General features: G+C 39.5%; 1 protein-coding gene across 1 annotated transcript; it reads right to left on the bottom strand.

Annotated features, from left to right (window-relative positions):
• Nucleotides 1–51: 51 nt before the first annotated feature.
• On the bottom strand, nucleotides 52–22,420 carry F13B (coagulation factor XIII B chain). Its single transcript, XM_062613419.1, has 16 exons — nucleotides 22,296–22,420; nucleotides 20,278–20,478; nucleotides 19,589–19,774; nucleotides 18,967–19,143; nucleotides 18,641–18,817; nucleotides 16,781–16,960; nucleotides 16,337–16,441; nucleotides 15,484–15,666; nucleotides 14,732–14,935; nucleotides 14,079–14,261; nucleotides 13,172–13,378; nucleotides 4,265–4,453; nucleotides 3,311–3,499; nucleotides 2,179–2,355; nucleotides 1,013–1,189; nucleotides 52–676 (listed from the first exon to the last, which is right to left on the bottom strand). The coding sequence occupies exons 1-16, from the start codon at nucleotides 22,375–22,377 to the stop codon at nucleotides 336–338; spliced, it is 2,958 nt and encodes a 985-aa protein (XP_062469403.1). The 5' UTR covers nucleotides 22,378–22,420; the 3' UTR covers nucleotides 52–335.
• Nucleotides 22,421–22,641: the final 221 nt, after the last annotated feature.

Consider the following 22,641-nt stretch of genomic DNA (forward strand, 5'->3'; position numbering starts at 1 on the left):
CACAGTGCAAGATCGAAGCAGGGGTGGGAAGGTCCTCAACGAGCCTCCCGTGTCTTTTCCTCCATCAGTCCTTCCCTTCTGCCCGCAACTTCCCTACGTTCGTTTCCCTGTGGTTGTGCCATGGACATGACCCTGCGTTTCCCCAGCAGTGCCTTGCACTCAGACCCACCCTCCGTGCTCACTGCCAGTTGGCCGTAGCAGCTTCCCCAGCTCGGGTGCACTCAGGGGCCCAGCACACAGGTGGAGATCCCCTCACACAGGAGGGCTCAGCCAAACTCCCCTCCTCTTGAACCCGCTCGCCTGGCAGGCAGCAGAGGGCACTGCAAGACCTAAAGTTAGGGACCAGCTCCTTGTGGGCAAAGGGAGGACTCGTTGCTGCTCTGCCCTACTTCATTGCAGCCCCAGCACACGCGCTGCCGCACAGGTTCTGCCCTCGGGCTCCAACAGGTGCAGTCCCACAGCCTCTGGCCACACAGCACATGCTTCAGCCTACCTAAGCAAACTGGGGGGCTTGTCCACTGCCCATCAGTGCAGGTGATAGATGGAGATCCTTCCAGGACGTAGAAGTCTGGGCATTTGTATTCCAAAGTTGCACCTTCCGGGTATTCTTGCATGGGGAAGGACAGAAGGTCTCCATTTTCAATAACCGGAGGCGAGCCACATTTCCCACCTTCCCCTGGAAGGAAATTCCCAGTCAATCAGAGAGAAAGCCCAGGAAGTCAAGGGCTGCCTCTCAAAATCAGGCCTGGCCAGCAACCGCTCCCAGCCCCAGGGTAATTCTCCAGATGTGTCCCTATCGACTGAAGCCACTTGGGTCTCCCGGCTGGAAACCTCATCTGAACAGAGCCCAGCAAAAGGGCTTTTTCCTGGGAGCACCAGATACGTCGGGTCTGCGCCAGATACGCTGGGTCTGCGCACAGCAGCGAGACTGAAATGGGAAAGCAAATGCCCCGGCGTCAGCTCCAGGACAGTCTCGCCCGCAGGCGACTGCACGGAAAGAGAGAGGAATCACCTGTGCACGTTGGCAGCTCTGTCCAGGTCCCGTTCTGACACACTACGGTGGGAGCCCCGGTCATCTCAAAACCTCGCCAGCACTGGTAGCGAGCGTTCTCCCCAGGCAAGTACCTCGACTTCTTAACACCTTGAACTTTCCCGCCAGCGATTTCAGGAGGAGGTTTACACGTCACATCTGAAACGAGACACGGCTGCAGTCACGGTTGCAGGGGTTGAGCTGTTCCCCTCTGCACCCTTGCTCCTATTTCTGCCGGGATTCTCTGCCTCGGGTGGGTCACAGCTCCAGGAACTCACTGTGGAGGTAGCAATGGAGTGAGAGAACTCTCTTTCTGGGACCCTCAGGAGAAGGCAGGGTCAGTGACAGCTTCCAGAAACAGCCAGTTTCTACTGTAGCTACACCTGGCTGCACGAGAAGCCACACCGGCCTTCCTGCGCACCCGTGTCCCTCCCCAGGGAGCCCTGGAATGCCTGGAAATCACAGGGCAGCACCAAGCTGGCGCTCTGCGGAGCTCAGAGCTCTGGAGGAGTGGCAGCACTGGATGAGCTCATCAGCGCTGCTCAGGGATGGGTGAGCGCAGTCAGCTCCACGGAGATGTGCGGAAGCCAAGGAGCTCTTGTTCACCCTGCGCAGCCACAGACTTGGGCAGGGGACAGGAGCACAGCTCCTGATGGTTCCTTGTCACGGGAGCACTCTTCCCACTTCATGGCCCCAGCAGATCTGCCATGGTTTAGATCTGAGTCTCTGCTGGGATCCGCATCGGTCAGAGCAGAGCCCTGGAGAAGAACAAGCGCTTCCCTCCCTTACTGCTTCTTCCATTCAGGTGCTCCCTGGCGGGTTTGGACAGGACAGAGGAGCCCTCATGCGTCTTTCTACAGAGGGAGGCCGAAATGGCAGCCTCTGGGGAAACAGCAGCATCGTACAGCAGAATGACAGAGCAGCACATTTTAGGCTCTGCTTCTCCAAGACATTTTTGGCACTGATGAAAAGATCCCCAGTATTTCTAGAAGCATTAAGCTAAAGTAAAAAGTGACGCCCAAGGAAGGAATAGCAAGTACTAAGCTGTGGTACACAAAGCGAAGAGGAGTACAAACGGTAAAGTCTTTAGCGTTTAGGGAAACTGTCCCCTCTGTGCTAACAGGCGATACCAAAGCACGGATTCCTACCTTTGCAAGTTGGTGCTTGTGACCATTCTCCATTTGTACACGTGATATAATTTCCACCCACCATCTGAAAATTGCTTTCGCATTCAAAGTGCACTCTGGCACCGGGCAGATACCTCTCCTGTTGAGTGCTTGTGATGTACGCATGGGGAATTTCAGGTGCAGCTCCACACGTAACATCTGAAAAGAGAGGTATTTCCACATGGCATTTTATCAAAAGATACGGAGAGCTGATGCCTGTGCTAATGTGATATACAATAGAATGAGTGTGCTTTTTCCACCATATAGATGTTTTAGCGCGCAAAAATATTTGCTAATTTGAAGAACATGTTTATACTTACTATGTAAGTTTTTATTTTTATTGTATATTGAGCATAACTGTGTGGAATTGTTAAGCAGATGTTTCTTAGGGCAAAGAAAAGGTTACATTTATCTGTCACTCCTAGAAGTGTACAGTTCCTTAAGAGAAGACTGATTCCTGCAGAGAGTTCCTTGAAAACGCATGGCATCAGAACTGTGCAGCTTGAAAGTAGGCATGTTTGGCACTTTGTGCACATCAGTCATCTCATTTGTCCTTTGTTGAGCTATCTCCATTTCTGAAAACACTTCATTCTACCACTAAATGGACTTCTGCTTATAAGATACCACTTGCATTGGTAATGTTTTAGCAACTGAATTACAGATCCTTCAACATTTCTTGCAATAGATGTCTTCACTTATGACATCATATCATTTGTACTCCTGTTACCCAAAGAAGGCACAAAAATAAAATGAGAAAAAAATCAAGAAATTATACAATTGTAGAAACCAAAAGATTTATTCCTGATGAGCAAATTTGGAAACATACATTATAACCATAATTTGAAATCTGCTTTTGTGTTTGGTTTAAGTAAGAAGGAAGGGAGAGATTCTCTCACGTCATGCATCTTTGATTTTGGTGACTTGCCTTCTTGCACTGGGTTTACACACAACCTTATCATCAGCGAGTGCATTTGTGGTGGGAAAATCAATTTCCCATAGAAGAAACAGTCTCTGGTAGCACAGGCAGATGCAGTTCATGTACATGAACAACTGCAAAATCATAGAGAAGATGTATTTGACCAATCAATTTTATTCAAGTATGGCACATATTTACCAGAAATACATGAGGGAAGCTCAATATGCCCATCAAAACACTGTTTGATAGGAGAGGATGCGAGTTTAAATCCTGTCACACATGCAAATATCTCCCACTGACCACTTTGAATCAAAAATGCTCGTCTTTGTCCATTGGAGAGAAGCAGGTTTTGGGCTTCCAGTTGCTGTCTTGTAACGGTACACGGTGCTGAAGGAAACAAGAAAAACTAAAAATTATGAAGTATGAATATTTGGTGGCTTTTACTATGTGAAGCACCTCCTCAGCAAAGATAGTTCAAAACCAGCTTGGTTATCACTCAGCAGTGATTTTTAAAAGTAAAATGCGGATGACTTAAAACATTTGATTCTCCATCACAGTTAATTCAGAGTGCTTAGTTTTAGGAAGTTTTTCAATGATGTCCACTACTTCCAAGCATATTTATAGACTTTGGGAACAGCAGTGAAGATGTCAAGAAGTACTGACTTCAGGAGATTATAGTCCTTGAAATAATTAATGAAATCTGCGGGATTATGTCCAATTTTATCCCAGTTAGAAGGCTCCTATCAAGGAGCTGCAAGGACAAAACTGAAGATTACAAAGCATCTTATCACAACAGCAATCTTCCCACATATGTGGGACAGTTAGGAACTACATGAAAGGATGTTTTAACTAATGTAATCATTGTGGAAGGAGGCAGACACCATTGTCAGTACCTGTACCTTGTTGCACAAGTTCTTGGAAGTACAGGCAAAATGTTTATCTGCTTGTAATCTTCCAGACAGCTCAAAAATTCTTGCAATAAAAAACACAACTGAGTGTAAATGGTTTTAGAACACTAAAGGCCAAGATCCACAAGTTAAGCAGCACTGAATCCAGGGATTAATTATGGTCCATTCCAGATTTGGTAATCTGGCAACAACTGTAAACCTAACAAAGTAGAAGTTTCAGAATCATTATAAAAGTTACACTTACCCAAACATTTTGGTGGCCCAGGTACCCAGATTTTTTTAAAGCATGTTACCCATTCTGATCCTGATAAAGTGTATCCAGGGTTGCACACATATTGCACACGGTCACCTTCCTTATATGCTGATTTATTCCCACTAACAATTTCTCCAAAGTCAGCAATTGGTGGGTCTTTACAGGCTGCTCCTGCAGAAGCTGTGCACAGATTCTTGTTATTTGACTGCATGTTCCCATTTTCTTCTTGTCCTTATTTTTCCCTAATAGCAATTTCTTCAAAATCAGTGATGGGTGGGTGTTTCCAATGCTATTCTAGCAGAAACCACGTACAAATTCTTGTTAACTGATAGATATAGGACAATAGTGACAGCTGCAAATAATGGCAGTACACAGGAGTTAAATAATATTTCAATTACTGACATCCCTCCATTTGGGAATATACAATACTAATAAACAGCACCAACTCTTTGCTCTAAGAAATTATCATTGTCTTCACTATTTTTACAGTCTTTGCATTGAAAAAAGTTACCAAACTGAAAAGGTTTTAATTGAAAATATGAATAAGCACCTGAAATTCTCAAAGTACAGTTTCTGTTTTTTCCAGCATTATCCTGGAAAAAAGTTTTAGACATGCAGTCACAATTCTCAGTTTTTCTCAATTCTACAAATAAATCTGTTTGTCCCAGACTTCTAAAATTAGTTCCAAATGGAGGAAGTTGGATCTCTTTTTCTTAAGGTACAAATTATATACAAAAAAGCACTTTTAAAGGCAGAGGGGAGAGAATAATCTTAATGTGATTAATACATTTAAATGGATCAATCGTAGAGTTTAAAACTGATTATTTTAATAAAGGTATATATACAGTGAAGACCTCCTTCAGGCAGTATGGTTTTTTTGTCTGATAGAACTTATTGAAATATTAAAGTACTTGTATTTTTAAAGAGTTGTATTATGATTCAAAATCAAATCAGTATTTTGCATTTTTAATAGTATATATTCAAAATAATAGTAGCTAAATTTAAATACAAAGGAATTTATATGGACTAATGCATTTTAAGTGAGTTATGGCTTGTAAGTAAGTGAGGTTATTGATGAGAGTCATTAAGTTCAGGCACAAGGCAAAAAAACCAAGCTCGTACAAGGAGATACAAGGCAAATATTCTCAAATGCATAGTTTATAGGTCTAAATTATAACTCTTATGTCAAACTTCTGAAAGGAATTCTGTAAAAAATAGATGGCGCAGTTTTTGCAGTTCATTTTTCTTGATTGTCACCAGCTACCTAGATTAAAATGTAGATTTACATTTAATAACTTACCTTTATATGTAGTACAGCCCATCCACAGCAGGAACACTATGGTGTGGTGCAACAGTGTCATTTTCAAGCTTTAGGAGTTAAAGATGTCCTCTGCAACAGCCACTGCTTTCTGTGCCCAGAAATGCATGTTCCTGTATTCACTCCCATGATTCCTGAGGCTGTCCTTGCAATCGCCTCCAATAATTTTCTTGCAACACAGCAGTCAATCTATACAGATAAATTATGCAATTGTTGCAAAAAGGCTTCGATGCTTTTTATTAACAAAGCTTTTCAGACTGAACTTGACACAGAAGCATTATGAAGCCCATAACCAAAATCTCCTGTATGTTTGTAACACACAATACAGTGCACTTAGCTCTTCAAACTTTAGATTTTGTTATGGACCACCTTATATGTGCAGCCCATAATTTTATTCTCTTGCTTAAAATCAAGCAAGACAGGAGGGGAATGCCACAGTGATCCATTAGTGCACAAGGGTCTTTGTTGAGAAGAGTTCAATTCAAGTAGCAGGGGTCCCTTCCTCCTAAGCTTGTGTTTAAATGTATTTTCTTAACAGTCTTAACAGTCCACTGGCTTGGATCCCAGTTATTCAGTGTCTCTGTTCACTAAAACTGGATTTACCTGCATAAAACCAAGATGCACTTGTGCTGGGGCTGCTGCTTGACCACCATGGTTTTTATAGTCACTGATCTCTGTCCACCCCTATATCATCCGCATTCTCCTTTCCCACACCACATTTTAGTCTGGAGTCAGAGATAGCTCAATAAGTGCTTGTTACTAGTAAGAATTAGAGCTAAAACACATTTAGGCAGCCAGTGGGGTGATTGCTGAACAACTGCTATCACAGCTGAATAAGCTAAAATCAGCTCAAGACAAACCCAGATAAGCCCAGATATCCTTCACTGCAAAGTCAGTGCAGAGCCTGTGTTCTTTAATTAGTGAAGGCAAAACCCATGTTTATTGGGCTGCACCAGCAGGATGACTTTGAGCAAACTGAGCTCCTCATGTCACAATGCTACAAATATATTAAAGATTATTTTCTGTGGAGTTTCTTTACACAATCTTCTTTTCAAGGGGATTTTTTTTTTTCTTCCAATGTGCTTGCTGCCATGAACTGTTGTGAAATACAGGATTAACTAGCATAGCAACCGACTGAGTTGTTTTTCTCCCTTAAAAACACATATGGCATTGTTTTGTTTGCTGAATGGTAACATCCATCTGAGGATCAACAGATACTGCTATTACTATATATACAAAATTAATTTCATCATTGATATGCCACTTTATACAACAGGCAGAACTTGAAAGTACCTTCCAAAAGGCTTTTTTCTAATGATCCACAAAACTCTCAGTGACAAATGCCTAATATTAACACCTATATTAACCATTTTCTTAAGGAACTAAGCACATTCTTTGGAGAAAACCATGAAATATAAACATGCAACTAATATTTCTAGAGACATGAAGTATTTATTTGTATTTTAGATTCTTACATGCTACTCTAACATGCCCTAAGGACTGTTTATTGTTTATGGAGTCCTGGTAGGTTTTCAACACAAAACACCAAACCCCACAAACAGTATATAAGAAAGCTTTCTGGATTTCACTGAGTGCAGTCTTTCTGGCTCAGTTCCTCCTCATCTTCTAATCCTCCTGTGCTTCAGAAAGACTGGCCTCTCACTCAGGAACTTTTCCTTTTAGTATAGCACTAAGAAAAACAAAAAACACAAACTAAAATAAAATTAGTTTCCACACTATATGCCACCATTCCTGTTCCTTTTTATAGATCATTAACTTTTATAGATCTGTACAGGTCATTAACTTTTGGACTCATTTGTAACTGAGTAGCTGGAAAACACTGAGTTACATTTTCTAAACAACAGTTGCTGATCAGGCAGCCATTTCCAGTCAGTTAGCTCCAAACAGGTTACATAATTTTTATTACAAAATATGTAGGTTTCTTTTTCTAAAAAAAAAGACAAAAGAAAGTGTTCTTCCTATTCAAGATCATGTTTCCTTGTACTCAGAGGAGGAAATACAGGCACTGTTTAAAAGATCAGATCTCCACACCAGGGTAGAAGAGGACTATACTCTCTGTGTAAAATCACTTTGGCTTTGCCTTGATACAGGGTGATACTCAGCAACACGAGCCTTCTGCAATACTGCTATGGGCTGAAAAAGCCTGAAGGCATTGCTCAGATAAGCGAGAACCTGACTGCCTTTGCACAGCCCTGACTAGATGACCATTCTTGTTGGACGAGAATAGCAGGGCCTTTGATTTGTCAGTGTCATTGAACAGAAAGCTTACAGTAGAAATTACTATCCTCTTGCTCTACCAAATCTGCTGCTGATTAAGAAAATTTAAATGACATGCCACTGAATGGTGCAATGCTGCTCTTGTATCCGCTCTACCCAAAATTTCCAAGACAGCTATCTTTCCCTTCTGATATCAGTTATTGAACTGCAGGCCTGTGATACCTTTCTGACTTCAAAACCCAGTGATTTCACATCAGGACTCCAGAAAGTAGATTACCATTTTTTAAAACGTTGGAAATTGCTCTGAATTCTACTTCTCCCACATGTTCTGCAGACTGACTTTCCCCCCATTTTCATAGAATTATAGAATAGTTAGGGTTGGAAATGACCTTAAGATCATCTAGTTCCAAGCCCCCTGCCATGGGCAGGGACACCTCACACCCAAGGCCTCGTCCAACCTGGCCTTGAACACTGCCAGGGATGGAGCATTCACAACCTCCCTGGGCAACCCATTCCAGTACCTCACCACCCTAACAGGAAAGAATTTCCTCCTTATATCCAATCTAAACATCCCCTGTTTAAGTTTTAACCTGTTACCCCTTGTCCTATCACTCCAGTCCCTAATGAAGAGTCCCTCCCCAGCATCCCTATAGGCCCCCTTCAGATACTGAAAGGCTGCTATGAGGTCTCCACGCAGCCTTCTCTTCTCCAGGCTGAACAGACCCAACTTTCTCAGTCCCAGTTCTGCTCTTTAAAAAGGGCTTTTTACATTTACCAAATATTCTTATGCTTAACCCAGAGCTCTTTAAAGGCAACAGGTCTGGACAACAGACCCACAGCTTTACTGCATGAAACACTTTAAAGAAAATACAGAAGTTGTTGAAACCTCACCAGGGAAAAGATTCAACTTTGTTAAAATGTGCCAGTCTGCATCAGCACATACAGCACTCAGAACTTTGATGGTTGCAGGAATTGCCCTGGTCTGTGAGTTTATATCCAGGCAAAAGTCAGTTTTCTCTATTATGTACCACAGCGGCAAGAATCCATAAATAAATCTGAACGTCTTTTCCATCTGATCAAAACATGTGTAAGTGCAAGATTGTTATGCAAGAGGAAAGGCCTGTCTCTCATGATTGAATAGTTTTAAACTGGAAGAGAATGAATTTGGATTAAAGAAGAAAATTTTTTTAAAGAAATTCTTATTCTTTTAGTGAAATTCTTCCCTGTGAGGGTGCTGAGGCCCTGGCACAGAGTGCCCAGAGAAGCTGTGGCTGCCCCATCCCTGGCAGTGTTCAAAGCCAGGCTGCACAGGGCTTGGAGCAACCTGCTCTAGTGGAAGACATCCCTGCCCATGATGGGGGGGTTGGACAAGATGATCTTTAAAGGTCCCTTCCAACCCAAACCATTCTATGATAAAAATAAGAGGCTGATCTTGAAAAACTTTGCACAAGCCAAACTTGGTGCAGAAATGTTATCATATTATCTACCTACTCCCAAGTCAGAATTATCTTTTTCAACTGTTTCTTAAGAGAAGGCTGTGAGGACACTTATTTCTGGTTTTGGCTTCCTAATGACAGAGTAGACTGAGCCATGCTTTTTTCAGAGGTGCACAGTGGTGGGATGAGAGACAACAGACACAAATCTGCAGAAAAAGGAGTTCCAATTAGATATTAGGAGAATAAATCCACCATGAGGGTAGGCAGACGCTGGAACAGGCTGCCCAGAAAGGTTAGAAAACATCTCCTCAGAGATATTAAAAACTCAGCCAGACAGGGTCCTGAGCAACATGATTCTTCTTCTGCAGTCCTACGCCTAACTATGCAGAAAGCACAGCAAAAAAAAAATCAGGACTGATAAAGGGTAAAATTGAGGTCTTTGGTATGTTGATGGTTATTTTAAAAGTTACTCCAGCACCATGGTTTGGTAAGTCTAAGCAAATAATGTCAAAGAAAAAATTCTTTCTCTTCTTCCAAATACACTTAGGAGGTCAGAAACACTCCTGTGCTTATATATCACTGAACCTCATTTGCACTATATATTCCACATGCACTAAGCACAGTGTTTTGACAGATGTGCTTTCAGTGTCTCATCCACACTAGGAAAACAGCAGGCCTGAGCTGTGTGCCTGCAGCAGTTTCTCTGCTATGACGGCAGTGTATGCAGCTGCTCTATGTCTTCCCACACTGCCTGGCCACATGCATTCACATTCACAAATATATTCCAGCAAAATTAGAGTACTGGAAAGGAGTCCTTAACAAAGTTTACCTACCTTACAAAAAACAACGTGATCACTTCCGGTGTCTTCATCAGCTTCTGTGAGAATTTTGTGTTCAGATTGTTTTGTTATGTTCATGTGTAAATCTTTATTTTCAAGATTTGACACAGATTTTTCTTAGCTTTTTCAGATTTTGAAACCCAAGCTGTAGCTCTCATTTTCTTTCACATAATTCTGCCGTGCTACTTAACAGAAATAACATAGTCCAAGATTTCAAATTTCAAGCAACAAGTTCATTTTCAGATAATTCATGAAAACAGAAAAATTGTAAAGGGGAAAAAGAAAGAAATGCACTTTTTTTTTTTTACCAGAGAAAATACCTGGATGCTGTCCTGAGCATGCTGCAAAAAAAACAGGAACAGGAGAATTAAAAACACTGGCAGAGGCTGGTGTTAGGAAGCAACTGAGAACACTTTGACGCCATCGGGCATCAACTTATAATGTGTGGATGCTCCAGTTATTTCTCTGAGGTGTTTTTCCCTGCTAGCTAAAGAATAAGCCCTCCTTCCATGCCCTGAATTAGTCTTCCAGACCATAGGAACAGGTTTGATCCCTGTGGTATAGTCAAGACTACAGATTTAGGGTTTTGGCCTAATCAGCACTAAGGTGAGCAAGTATAGAGCTGCTTGACTGGTATCCCCAGAGAGTCTGAATTATATCATGTGCACCCCACATTACTCTTTTTATTATTTAATGTTCCTCTTTTCACCATGTTCGTACTTCCCTTTCGCCACCACAGTATCCTTCCAAATAAACAACCTGCCCCAAATTACTTTTTCCCCCCATTCATCCCAGTTTGGTTACATGGAATCCAAATTTGTTTATTCTGATACCTAGGTAATGTTGACCTCGTGTGGAGTTACTGATACAGCCACAGATGTAGTAGCTGCCTTGCAAGATTTTGCTTACAATCAAGGCAAGATCTAGTCCATCATGCAAACATCTTTCATGTTAAAGGGAAATATTTTTTTCATCTATCTGTCATAGACACGGGAATTATTAGGGTGTAAAAACTCAGAGACTGAAATAAATTTCTACACATTTGAGGCACAGTACAAATAGTTTCTGGATACATAGCAAGCCTAGGTGCCAGCTATTAAGGTAACAATGCTCAATACACCAAACTTTACCGGTTAAAAAATGATCAGTTTGTTTAAATGAATGCTTACAGTATTTCTTAACTGAGAAAGACTCACGAATTCACATTACAATTGTCGTTCAAAACATGCCCTAGAAGTGACAGCTGTGAACATCTAGTTTGGATTTACATGTCATACATCAGAAGTCTGTTAGATTAAGTTGCTAAATCTCATTTTATTTGTCTTAGTTTTTAGACAACACTTTACAAAACAGTGGCTTTTTAATCTTTTGAAAGCATTTTGGAATGCTACTGTAAGTAGTGTATAAAAAGCTATTTTTATCAACCTTTTCTTCTCCCCCCCAAATGGTTGGCTGGGTTTTGATTAAATAAGCAGAATTTGCCTATTTCTTGATATCGTGGTTTAAACCCTAGCCAGTCAGCTTGTTCACTCACTCCCAGTGAGTGGTGCCAGGCTGAGAGCAATTGAGGGCCCCCCGCCCCAGGGCTCTCCCCTTCCCTGCTCCCGAAGGAACAGAGAGGAGGATTGAAAGAGTGCAACTCCCACGGGTTGAGACAGGAACAGTCCAGCAACCAATGTACAACACAAATCACCACCGCTACCACCGACGACAACAATGGTAAGAGAAAATAACAAGGGAAGAGAATACGATACCATCGGCCAAGAAACGAGTCCGACCCAGAAGCCCGTGTCCTTCCGGGTAACACCCAGTTACCCCCCACCCCGGGCATGACGTGCTGTGGTATGGAATACCTCCTTGGCTAGCCTGGGTCAGGCGCCCCGTCTCTGCTTCCTCCCGGCTTCCCCTCCTCCCTGGCAGAGCATGAGCCTCACAAAGTCCTTGGTCAGGGTAAACATCACTTAGCAACAACCGAAAACACTGGTATCACCAGCACTGTTCCCAGGCTGGAAGTCAAAACACAGCACTGCACCAGCTACCACAAAGGAGAAACATCACTGCTACTGCTGAACCCAGGACACTTGAATGCTTGAATTTCTTTTTGGTACTTTTGGACTCACAAAACCTCTGGAAAACCATACAGAACAGCACACATACATGCAATAATATCAGAGAAAGATGGATTTTACACAAAATACAGAAGAAACCCTTACAGTGACATCTTTATTAAAACATAATAAAATGGATGCAAGGCAAATGTCCATATTCCTGAAATTTCTTCGTATCTTCATAGGCAAAGTTCCAAGAGTACCAATGTTTAAGTGTCATAGGAAATCATACAAAATATTTGGACTAGATATTTTGATAATTTAAATGCTCTCAATTAGCAAAATGATGCTTGCTTGAACTTTTTAAAGAATAATAATTAACTATTCCATAGAAGTTGCACATTTTTAGGTTTTAAATGGTTTCATAGATCCCTTAAATGAAATTTTGTGTTTATACTTGCTTTTTTATTCTCGTACTTCAAGCCTTGTCCATTAGAGGGTTCTTGCCTGTGAAAGGAGACATGGGTGCTGTTAGGATGTACAAAATAATAGGCCTCACTGTAAAATTAGAGTTTAACATCCATTTGAAGGGCACAAAGTCTCAAGTTAGCTATATTCTGTAGTCACAAAAGCATCCATGCTCTCAAAATTGTCAATGTCCTCACAAAGGGTACTACTTGCTCAGCATCTCATCATTGTGGTGGCTTTGCTCTGGCCTTCCAGATTGTGATCCATCCTCAGGTTTATTGCTGTAAACGTTATGAAACTCCTACATCCTAAATTTTCCATGCATACGCCAATATTACATTCTTCTGTTGCACTCCGAGTCCTCACACCACAAAGCCCTTTCACTTCCCTTTCCCTTCAAGCTCAAATCCAACAATGCAACTGATCACTCATTTTTCAAAGTTGACTGTAGTGATCTTAAAAATGTACAATCACTTTAAGTCAGGTGTTAATACCAGGTAAAGAACATGCACATACCTTTTCTGTAGGCTTTCCTGAAGTCCATACTTATTTTTCTCTTTCAACACACCTTGGATACATCAGCTGTCCTCTCTTACACTGCACTTGAAATAACGTTGTACCAGATTCTGCTCCAAAATGGTTCTGTTTACAGTAAAAACCAACATAATCCCCATGGTAAAAGTAAACTTGATTCTCATAGAACCCTTGCAGCAGCACATTATTTTTCTCCATTTCGCTTTTTGACAAAATACATGGCTCTAAAGAAAAGAGATGTAATCAGTGTTAATGTAGCATGGTTTTGACTAGTCAACACTAAAATTATAGATTATTTCCCATTCTCCTAATATACTATGCATGAAAATTTGGATACTGCAGGCATATCATATTTGAGGGGAAAAAAAAACCCAAAGGCCAGACAAGCTTGCACTGGCTCCTGTTAAAACTTTCATCTCGAAAAAAGAAAAAATGAAGTTGAGATCTCAAAGTTCTACTTGACGATATCCAACTTATAAATTCTAAGTATCTGAATTTAGAGAGGGTTGGGGTTGTTCAGCCTGGAGAAGAGAAGGCTTTGGGGAGACACTGAAACATTTTAATACTTAAAGGGGGCTTATAAGAAAAATGGGGCCAGACTTTTTAGTAGGGCCTGTTGTGATAGGACAAGGGGCAGTGGTTTTCAACCAGAAGGTTGATTCAGACAGTTGTAAGGAGTACATTTTTATAGTGAGGGTACTGAAACACTAGAACAGGTTGCCCAGTGAGGTGGTAGATGACCCATCCCTGGAAACATCCAAAGTCAGGCTGGAGAGGGCTCTGGGCAACCTGATTTACCTGAAGACATCCCTGCTTATTGCAGAGGGTGTGGGTTAGATGACATTTAAAACTAACTTCCAAAGTATTCTATGATTTTATGAATTACAGAGAGGAATAAATTCTTATGTATGTTATCAAACCTACCTATACACACTGGTGGTGAAGTCCATTGTCCTTCAGAACAGTAGATTTTCTCAGATCCTTGCAAAAAATGGTACTCAGAGCAACTATACTGAACAGAAGAACCATTGTCATATTGAGTTAGGGGTGGGAGAGTAAGAGCTCCATTTGCAACAGAAGGTGGAGAGTCACATTTTTCTGTAGGAGCTGAAATGACATTAGAAACATTGGAAAAACAGTCAGCTTCAGAAATGAACAAATCAGAAGCTTTAAATGCCTGTCCACACTAGACGCCTATCAATTCTCAATGTATTTTCTTGCTATTTCATTATGTCCCAGAACAGAAAGCAATCTCTGCTTAACTCTAACTATAGGAAATCCCTTGTGTGCATTTAATGTTCTGCACCTATCTTTCTACAGAGCTTTGAATTCTCTGTGCTTGGAGATGAGCTCCTGCCTCCTTTCTACAGCCATCAAAGAAACTGTATAGTTTTTCCATGCTTGGATATATTTAACAATATAGGTGTCTTGTGCATGGGTATCTGCATATCTGTATTGTTGAATTCTAACCATCCATTATTTACAATAGATTCTAAGCCCACACAGCCAAAGCAAATTATTTCTAAATAAGTTTGGCAGTGATTAATTAAAAAGGTAATAAAAAAGTATCGGTTTACCTTGCATAATGCATTTTGGATATTTCAGCCTGCCGTGGCTGCAGTGTGTCCTCCCAGGAGACAGAAGGGTAGTCTGGAGAAAACTGTATCCCTGTTTACACTCAAACTCTATGAGATCGCCATGAAGAAAAATTAATTCTTCTTGTCTCCATTTCAGCTGTATGTTGTTGCTGTTCATATCAGTTACATTAAGAATACATGGTTCTAGGAAATGTAAAGAAATGAGCTGAAGTAACAGAAATAACATTAAAAAAAAACAAACCCAGCCTAAATTGGGAACAGAAAATAACAGAAAAAGGACACTTCTGACAACATGTGGTATTGGTAAACATACGTTAGCCAACGTTTACTATTGAAAACTATTACTGTAACTTGAAAGGACTTTTTATAATAGCAACAGTCATCCATCAAAACTGACCCATCAGATTTGGCTGATAGGTTTGGTAAGCCCTTCAAGGACAGTTGTTAATACACAGTAAATTTAAACTGTTAACATAAGAAGTGTTTTGACAATTCCCTTTGGGTTTTTTTGTGTGGTTTTTTGTTTGTTTTTCTTCTTTGTTTTGTCACTGTTAAAAGAATTTTGACATATTCCAAAAACCTTTTGGAAATTTTGTGTTGTTTTGGGGCTTTTTCAGGTTATCCAAGGTCAGTATTGTTTTGGTTGTTTTCTGACAGGTTCATAAAATTTAGTGTGAGTAGCACATCAGGTAGCATAGGTTTTCTTTAGACAGTTAACCTCTTTAACTTACCGAAGCAAGTTGGTGGTTCTGTCCAGTTTCCTTGTTGGCAGTAAACAGTACTAGGTCCATCCAAAAAATGATAACGCTGACAACCATATTCTACTGAGGAACCATTTTTGTAACTTGTCAATAATGGACCAAGAACAACACCATTTTTAATCACAGGTGGAGAGGTACAGTCTTGCTGCGTTTCTAATACAAGGTAGGGAGTTAGGTAATTAGATCTTTGAAACAATGTTAACACCGGTGAAAGTCTCAGACTAATAATAGACTCAGCAAAAAATTATCATAGAAATAAAATATCAATCAATATAATTCCTTTTTCAAATTTTGTTTCCAGAAACTCTACACTTGCCTTACTGAATTGCAGACAGGTATTTTATTTGCCTGTACAGTCCTCATCTTTGCCGACTCTTGACTCTTGCTGGTTTAATCAATATAGATTAGTTCTTTTTCTGTGATGAGACAGTCTTTATTCTTTGCTTGAAATATTTAGCCCATGTAGGGCTTAAAATTAAAAGAAACCCTATGGAACTATTGATCAAAGGATCAGCAAAATACTCATGAATTTGCAAGTTCAGACAACATTAACAGAAAGGATACAAAATGAAGGTAAATGCCCATGTATGAAATAAAATAATAAATACAGAAAGAAAGCATATAGATGTAGTTTACAATCACTAGAAAAGGGCAACAATGACCTTTCATTCTGACTGCTACATTGACATCTGTAGCACATGGAAATATTTTCAAGAGTAAAAAACTGTACTACAGCAAAAGAGTAGTAATAGTCGTAAAATGCCTATAATATCATTGGAGAGTATTAAAGACCCTTTTAAATAGAAAAGCAATGTCCACATACTCATATCTTCATTGTGATATGTTTTGCTTGCCCTTGTTGCTGCATCTGCCTCAAGTGATGGTAATGCCTCAGATTCCGATTTATCAGCAGTTCCTGTAACCGTTCCTGTAACCAGAGCAGAAACAGAACCAGAGCAGAAACTAAGAAATAACTCATGTTCAAATACCAAAACAAACACATGATGCATTGCAAGATCTAATAAAATCAATATTCAAGAGAAGAACTACATAACATGCATGTCACTTGAATTCACCTATCTCATCCTCTCTCTTTGATTTGAGAACCAATTGTCTACCAATTAGATTGCAATTTACCTCTCAACAATTTTAACAGAGGAGGACATAAACAGTTTTGCAGATATGGCAACTGAGCCTCTCCAGATAAATAAGGCATTGTCTGAAGATTTGTTTCTGTTCAGTTGTCAATCTTCACAAAAGTACTAACCAATACAGATAGGGGGTGATGTCCATTTTCCTTCTTCACACTTGATTTCCTCAGATCCTCTTATTTCAAAGGTACTTTGGCAATGTATATGAACTTTGTCTCCATTATGATATGTTGTTCTATCTGTGACGATATGGGCATGAGGAGGAAGTGGTGGTGGAGGACATTTGTTTTTTATATCTGAAAATAAAAAATGCATACTATTTTCTCACTAATCAAAACCATATACACGATTAATTGTACTGTACAGAATGCAAACCTATAACTCAAAAGACATCTGTGGTTGATCCAGAGTAATTCCTTACTCCCTCTTTTTAACAAAATAGGAGACCAGAAAAAAAAACCCAGTAATTTTTACATTCAGTAAATATGAGCTTTTATGCTACGCACTGCTGTAAACAACTTTATAATTTCTCCACATAGGCTTAAAATGTTTTTTGAAGGACTTCAGGGAATAGAGATTTCCCATAAACTCCATTGATACATTCTTTAAAGCAGTTTATGTATTAGACCTAGATCTGCCATGGGCAGGGACAAGTTCCACTAGACCAGGTTGCTCAAAGCCCCATCCAGCCTGGCCTTAAGTTCACAGCTGCAATATCCTCAAGACTATATTGAGGCTTTGTTTTCATTCTGAGGACTCCACCTTCTCTGCGTCACACAAGAAAAATTCCTGCTGTGTCATCAGAATAAATACAGAGCTGGGGTAATAACACATGCCATTTAATTGAGATATTCTAGTGCATTTTAAACACTACAGTATCTTCTAGGAAAGGAAAATGATTTTCAACATTGCCCTCCATCAGAGTCTTCTGCAAGATTAGCTATAAAGGAATTACAAAAAACACCTGATTTTACTGAAAATTCTGCTTAACACGTCTATATTTTTAAAGGCTAAATATAATTTTTAATATCACACCATCCTACCCACACAACAATTATTAAATTTGCTTTAAAAACATACTTCATGGGGAAAAAATCCTGTAAAAATATATTGGAAAAGAATACCATACGTTTAACTTAAACCAACAAAAAAGATTGATTGTCCCATCCTCTGTCATCAAAATGTGGCACCCTTTGTATATAAATCAGAGAATTTGTTACCATGAGGTAGTGAGATCTCCTAAATCTCAGAAGTAATCCACAGAGGGGACAATATCCACATGAAGGTATGCTGAACAATATGAATTCTCAGCTAGCCTAGATGTTGATTTGTTCCATTCTTTTCCTGTTTTTTATATCTCACCTGGCTCACTAGACCTTTCATTCTTTTGCAAGTTTCTTTTCTGAGAATCATTATTTTCCCCCAGTTACTGGGGCAGTGATAGCAATTGCTAAAGTTGTGCTTCTGATTACCTTTCTTGTTAAATTCTGCTGAAAACATATACAGTTTGGTGAGGCTGTAAAACTCTGAAAAGGACCACAATTCCCCAAGATCAGGAGGAACTTGTCAAAGATTTTATTTTTAATGCATCTCAAGAGGCATGTTACCTCTTCATAAGGCAGGATTCAACATGCTTGATTAAACCTTTGTGTCATCTGAATATGCTTTAACTTGAGATTCAGGGGTTGAACAACTTCCCTGTAATTGATTTCTGCTTCTCCACGATCCACCATACAAAGAAGCACCAGCAAGAGATAGAATCCACTCTACTGTTAGAGTCCGCTGTGAACTAATTCCAAGTACCATTGTCTCCCTCCCTGCTACCTTGGCTCCATGCCCTTTCAGCTAACACTTGATTTCTATTTGGATTGTGAATAGGTACAAAAAAGTGTATTTTTATTTTGTATTCATGTAGCATTTCATGAAAGAAGGTGTTCACTAAGAATTTGACATACTAAAACTACGAAAATAGGTACCTTCACACACCGGAGGGTCTGGATGCCATCCGAAATAATAACATTGAATTAGGTCAAATTCACTGGCAGAATAATTTTCCTCACAATAAAAATGGACTACATCTCCCTCTTCATAGATTTTCTTGACGGGATAGAAACCTCCATGTGCTATTGCACTCAAAGAGGAACAAGTTATTCCTAGGAAGAAAATATAAAGCAGTGAAAAACAGCTGAGGGAGCCTTCCCCTTCCCACCCTGCCCCCCAACAGCTTATAAAACAAGCCTTTTTGTTCATTTGTAGGATAAATCAAATTTCAAGCTGACTTATATTCCAGCTCACTACATACTACTGCAGTTTGGAGGAAGGGACCAGCCATGCGATAGGCACACTGCTTCTTCTGTAGTGTTTCCTCCTGCAGTACGATATCCCTCGTCACATTTGTATAGCAGTGTTTCATTCAGCTGAAGCTCTTGCTGGGCTGTGAAGTAATTGCCATGATGTAAACTTGGTACTTGGCATGACTCTTAAAGAAATAAAACATGTGCATAATATTAGTCACTCTTTTCATTTCAAGGTATTATGCTAAAATTTTCCTTAGATACGCCTTAAAAGTGGTTATATCCAAGGCAAAACTCTGCAGAAATCTTTATAAATAACGAAGAATTAAAAATGCAGTAGTTTGCATGACTTTTCTAGTCATCATTTGGGAAGAAAGTTTGGATGATTTTATCTGAAACAATGTGATTTCATCTATACTGATTTCTTCTACATGTAATTTTACCTCTACAAATTTACAAAACTAGCAGCATGTGAAATCTGACTTCTTCCCATGAGGTACTGCTGAGAACCTACTTTGGGAGTACTCAGATTGTAACCTGACACAGGCAGTTTGGCCTTACAGGTACAGCAAGGACAGTAGAATTATATATAGATAAGAAATAATAAAGGAGAAAAATGCAGAATCCTACCAAATTTTTTAGTACAGCTTGGCTGTGAGCTCCATCTTCCTGACTGACATTGCACTGTATCTTCAGTTCCACCGCTTGGAGAGTGGTAGCCTGGATTACATTTGTATTGCAGTTTCTCATGCACTTTGAAATACTTTTCTGTACCATAAAAAGCGCCATTCTCCAGAAGAGGCTTGTTACATTTTCCTAAATTAAAGGAGACAGCTTGAGTAGAAAGAATTAACGGAACATTCTTGTTCTCTAATAAGCAAAAGAAGGGACTTTCAGCTATTCTGATCTAATCTTGTCTTGACCTACTGAAGAAACTCTACCACATTCATCAAACAATGCATCAAATTGATGGTAATAACACGGAACATGACAATCAAGGAACCTAGAGCTAGGGAGGCTTTAGAGGATATACATCTGAGGGGAAACTGTCTTATTTCCCAAAATAAGGACACTGGGCAACTTTCTTGGTGTTCTTTGAAAAACATATTAGGTTAAAGCCCTTAAAATATGTATTATTGTAAACATATTCCATGTATAAAGATGTAGTTTATACACATAAGTGATTGATTTCACCTTGTCTTAACACATACATTTTATCCCTCCTGTTATGCAGCTCCTGCTCCTGTATGTTCCAGGAAATACAGCTGCTAGAAAATTTCCTGCTAGAAGCAATGATGAGATTAATAAAGCTAACTCACTGTAGCAGCGTGGCACTGGAGACCAGCCTTTTGCAGTACAAGTTATTCTTCCATCTTGAGTCCCAGTTTCAGTTGTATAACCAACCATACAGGAATAGGAAAGCCTTTTTCCTTTACGCATAGGGAAATAGTGACTTTTGAAATTATAGTAGTACTGCGCAATCCTTCCATTTTCTATATGTGGCAAATCACAAGGTTTATCTGAAAAAAAAAAAAGGGTAAATATATATCTCACTAAAAGTCTCAGCCCAGATATAAGCTTTGTTGCATTAGTTTATTTAGTATCAGTTACATTGACTCAGGCTTTCAAAAAAGGTAAATGAAATTCTGAACACTTGCAAGCAGGAAGGGTCTTTTAAGACTCACTGAAATTAAGATATATTACAGGTACATTAGTTTTTTACATTCACAAGAACATCAGCTGTAGAATGAAACTTCCTGATATGAACTGGGCAATGATGATGCAGAACACGTTTATTTGACTCTATATTTAAACCAGAAGACATGAGCACGCTTTGCTGCATAAACATACTGATGCCTGCTCTGAAATCCACTGGCAACAGTGTCAAGGTTAGCTATGTGATAGCTCCTTAATTAAGTAAATGTTAGCAGAACAGTATGACAAACTGCCAGAAGGAAATAAAGGAGTTAAAGTTGCTGAAGAAAGAGAATTTAAGATCATAATCAAAGGAAAAGAAAGAAGAAATTGAGGTTTAGAAAAGAACAAGCAGAACAACAAATAAAGGAAGACGACAAAACAGTAATAGAACACCTTTAAAGGGAATTGTGCTGAATGTGGCATGAAGCTACTTAAAACCCAAAACAAACAAAAGGAAAACCCAAACACCACAAGTACCAAAAAGCAATACTAATGTTTCTATTTCTTACAAAGTTATTTCAAAAACTCTCTCCATGGCATTACAAGGCAATCTAACCTGAAGAATCAAGCTTTAAAAACTGAATTACCACCTATGGATCTCACTAGAATTGGGCAATTCTCCCACAAGTTGGCGCTGCTGCATTCACCCTACGCATTAAAACCAAAATAACAAACTATTGCTTCTTCACTCAGTAATGTCACTAGAATTTACTGCAACTACTGCAATTTTCTGCAAATTTTGTATTTTTGCTAAATACAAATTGCCAAGATAATTATTTTTTTTAATAACTCCTTTCCTCACACAGCCACTCTATTACATACAAATTGGAAAAAAAACCCAACCCCAAACTAAAACCCAACCAATAAAACCACCCCAAAACAACACCAAAACCAAACCTGAGGGTAATTATGGTTTTCAAGTAACTAAAAGACAGAAATGGTTGCTACCTACATACCTTTTTTGGCTTTCCAAAGGGTATCATCAGAATAATTTCAACTGCTTTGTGTAAAGGACAAAACTCTAGTAAAGACAGGTGGTTTGCAACAAATATTCTTGAGTTAAACATACAGTAGTATAAAATGGAAGTTGAAAAAAGGTCACCTTTTTGTATATAGGGCTGCAGCCTTATATACAGCCCACACCTCTCTGACCTTGCAGTTCAAGTGGTATGTAAACTATAGAAGCCCAGCAGTTTTAAGCACCCCTGAAAATAGGGATAGGAAATGCAGAACCACCTCAAAGTAACTTCTGCAAGGTTCCATTTAATTTCCCCTGTTTTGCTTTGTGTTAAAGTCAAAACATTTCAATTCCTGACACATCAGTGTAGAAAATATTTTAAGAGTACAAAATTCAATTTGTTTAAATGCTGCAAAACACTCAAATACGTTTCAAAAGAAGATTTTTTCTGAATAAAAGTCTGAACCTTTCAATATTACAGCTTTGAAACTCAGATGTGAATCTGTAGCTCTGAGCTACAGTGACAGCTGAATCATGATCAGCCATCTCACAACAACATTATACTTAAAAAAACAGTGTTTACTCTAGGTAAAGATATGAAAGACATTGTACTTCAGTTACCTAGATTGCATGTTCTAGTTTCAATGTACATTTATTAACATCAGAACTCAGTGTATTTACCTTCTGCAAGGAGTTTGCCTGAATACATCATAACTAGGAAGAAAAACCAGCTTTTAAATCTCATCTTCATTACTGTGCCCATGAAGATTTCACCACCTGTGCAAACTAAATTTTACTTTTGCAAATAATTAACTGGATTGTCAAAGGGGGGCATTCAAAAATGCCTTAGCATACACAGTATTTTGAATGTCACTAAAAACACTGCTTTCAGTTATTTTAGCTCTCTAAATGCCATAACACTAGCCTTGCAGAATTCTACTTCTATTTAGCATACTTTACGTCTGTAAAGAGGACAGAGGTTGTCATTTTACAGTGAAACCAGGCAACAAGCTTATGAACAATTTAA

The sequence above is a fragment of the Pezoporus occidentalis genome, unplaced genomic scaffold, assembly GCF_034315485.1.
Source record: "Pezoporus occidentalis ecotype Australia unplaced genomic scaffold, CSIRO_AGI_Poc_V1 ctg167, whole genome shotgun sequence".
Taxonomy (NCBI): domain Eukaryota; kingdom Metazoa; phylum Chordata; class Aves; order Psittaciformes; family Psittacidae; genus Pezoporus; species Pezoporus occidentalis.

What these genes read in the sequence shown, in the direction of transcription:
- F13B (XM_062613419.1), bottom strand. Translation starts at nt 22,377, where the DNA reads ATGGGCACAGTAATGAAGATGAGATTTAAAAGCTGGTTTTTCTTCCTA. An exon ending in ATCACCCCCTATCTGTATTG is followed by an intron (nt 16,442 to 16,780) that starts GTTAGTACTTTT and finishes CTCTGGTTACAG; the next exon opens with GAACGGTTACAGGAACTGCT. An exon ending in AGAACCACCAACTTGCTTCG is followed by an intron (nt 14,936 to 15,483) that starts GTAAGTTAAAGA and finishes TACATTTCCTAG; the next exon opens with AACCATGTATTCTTAATGTA.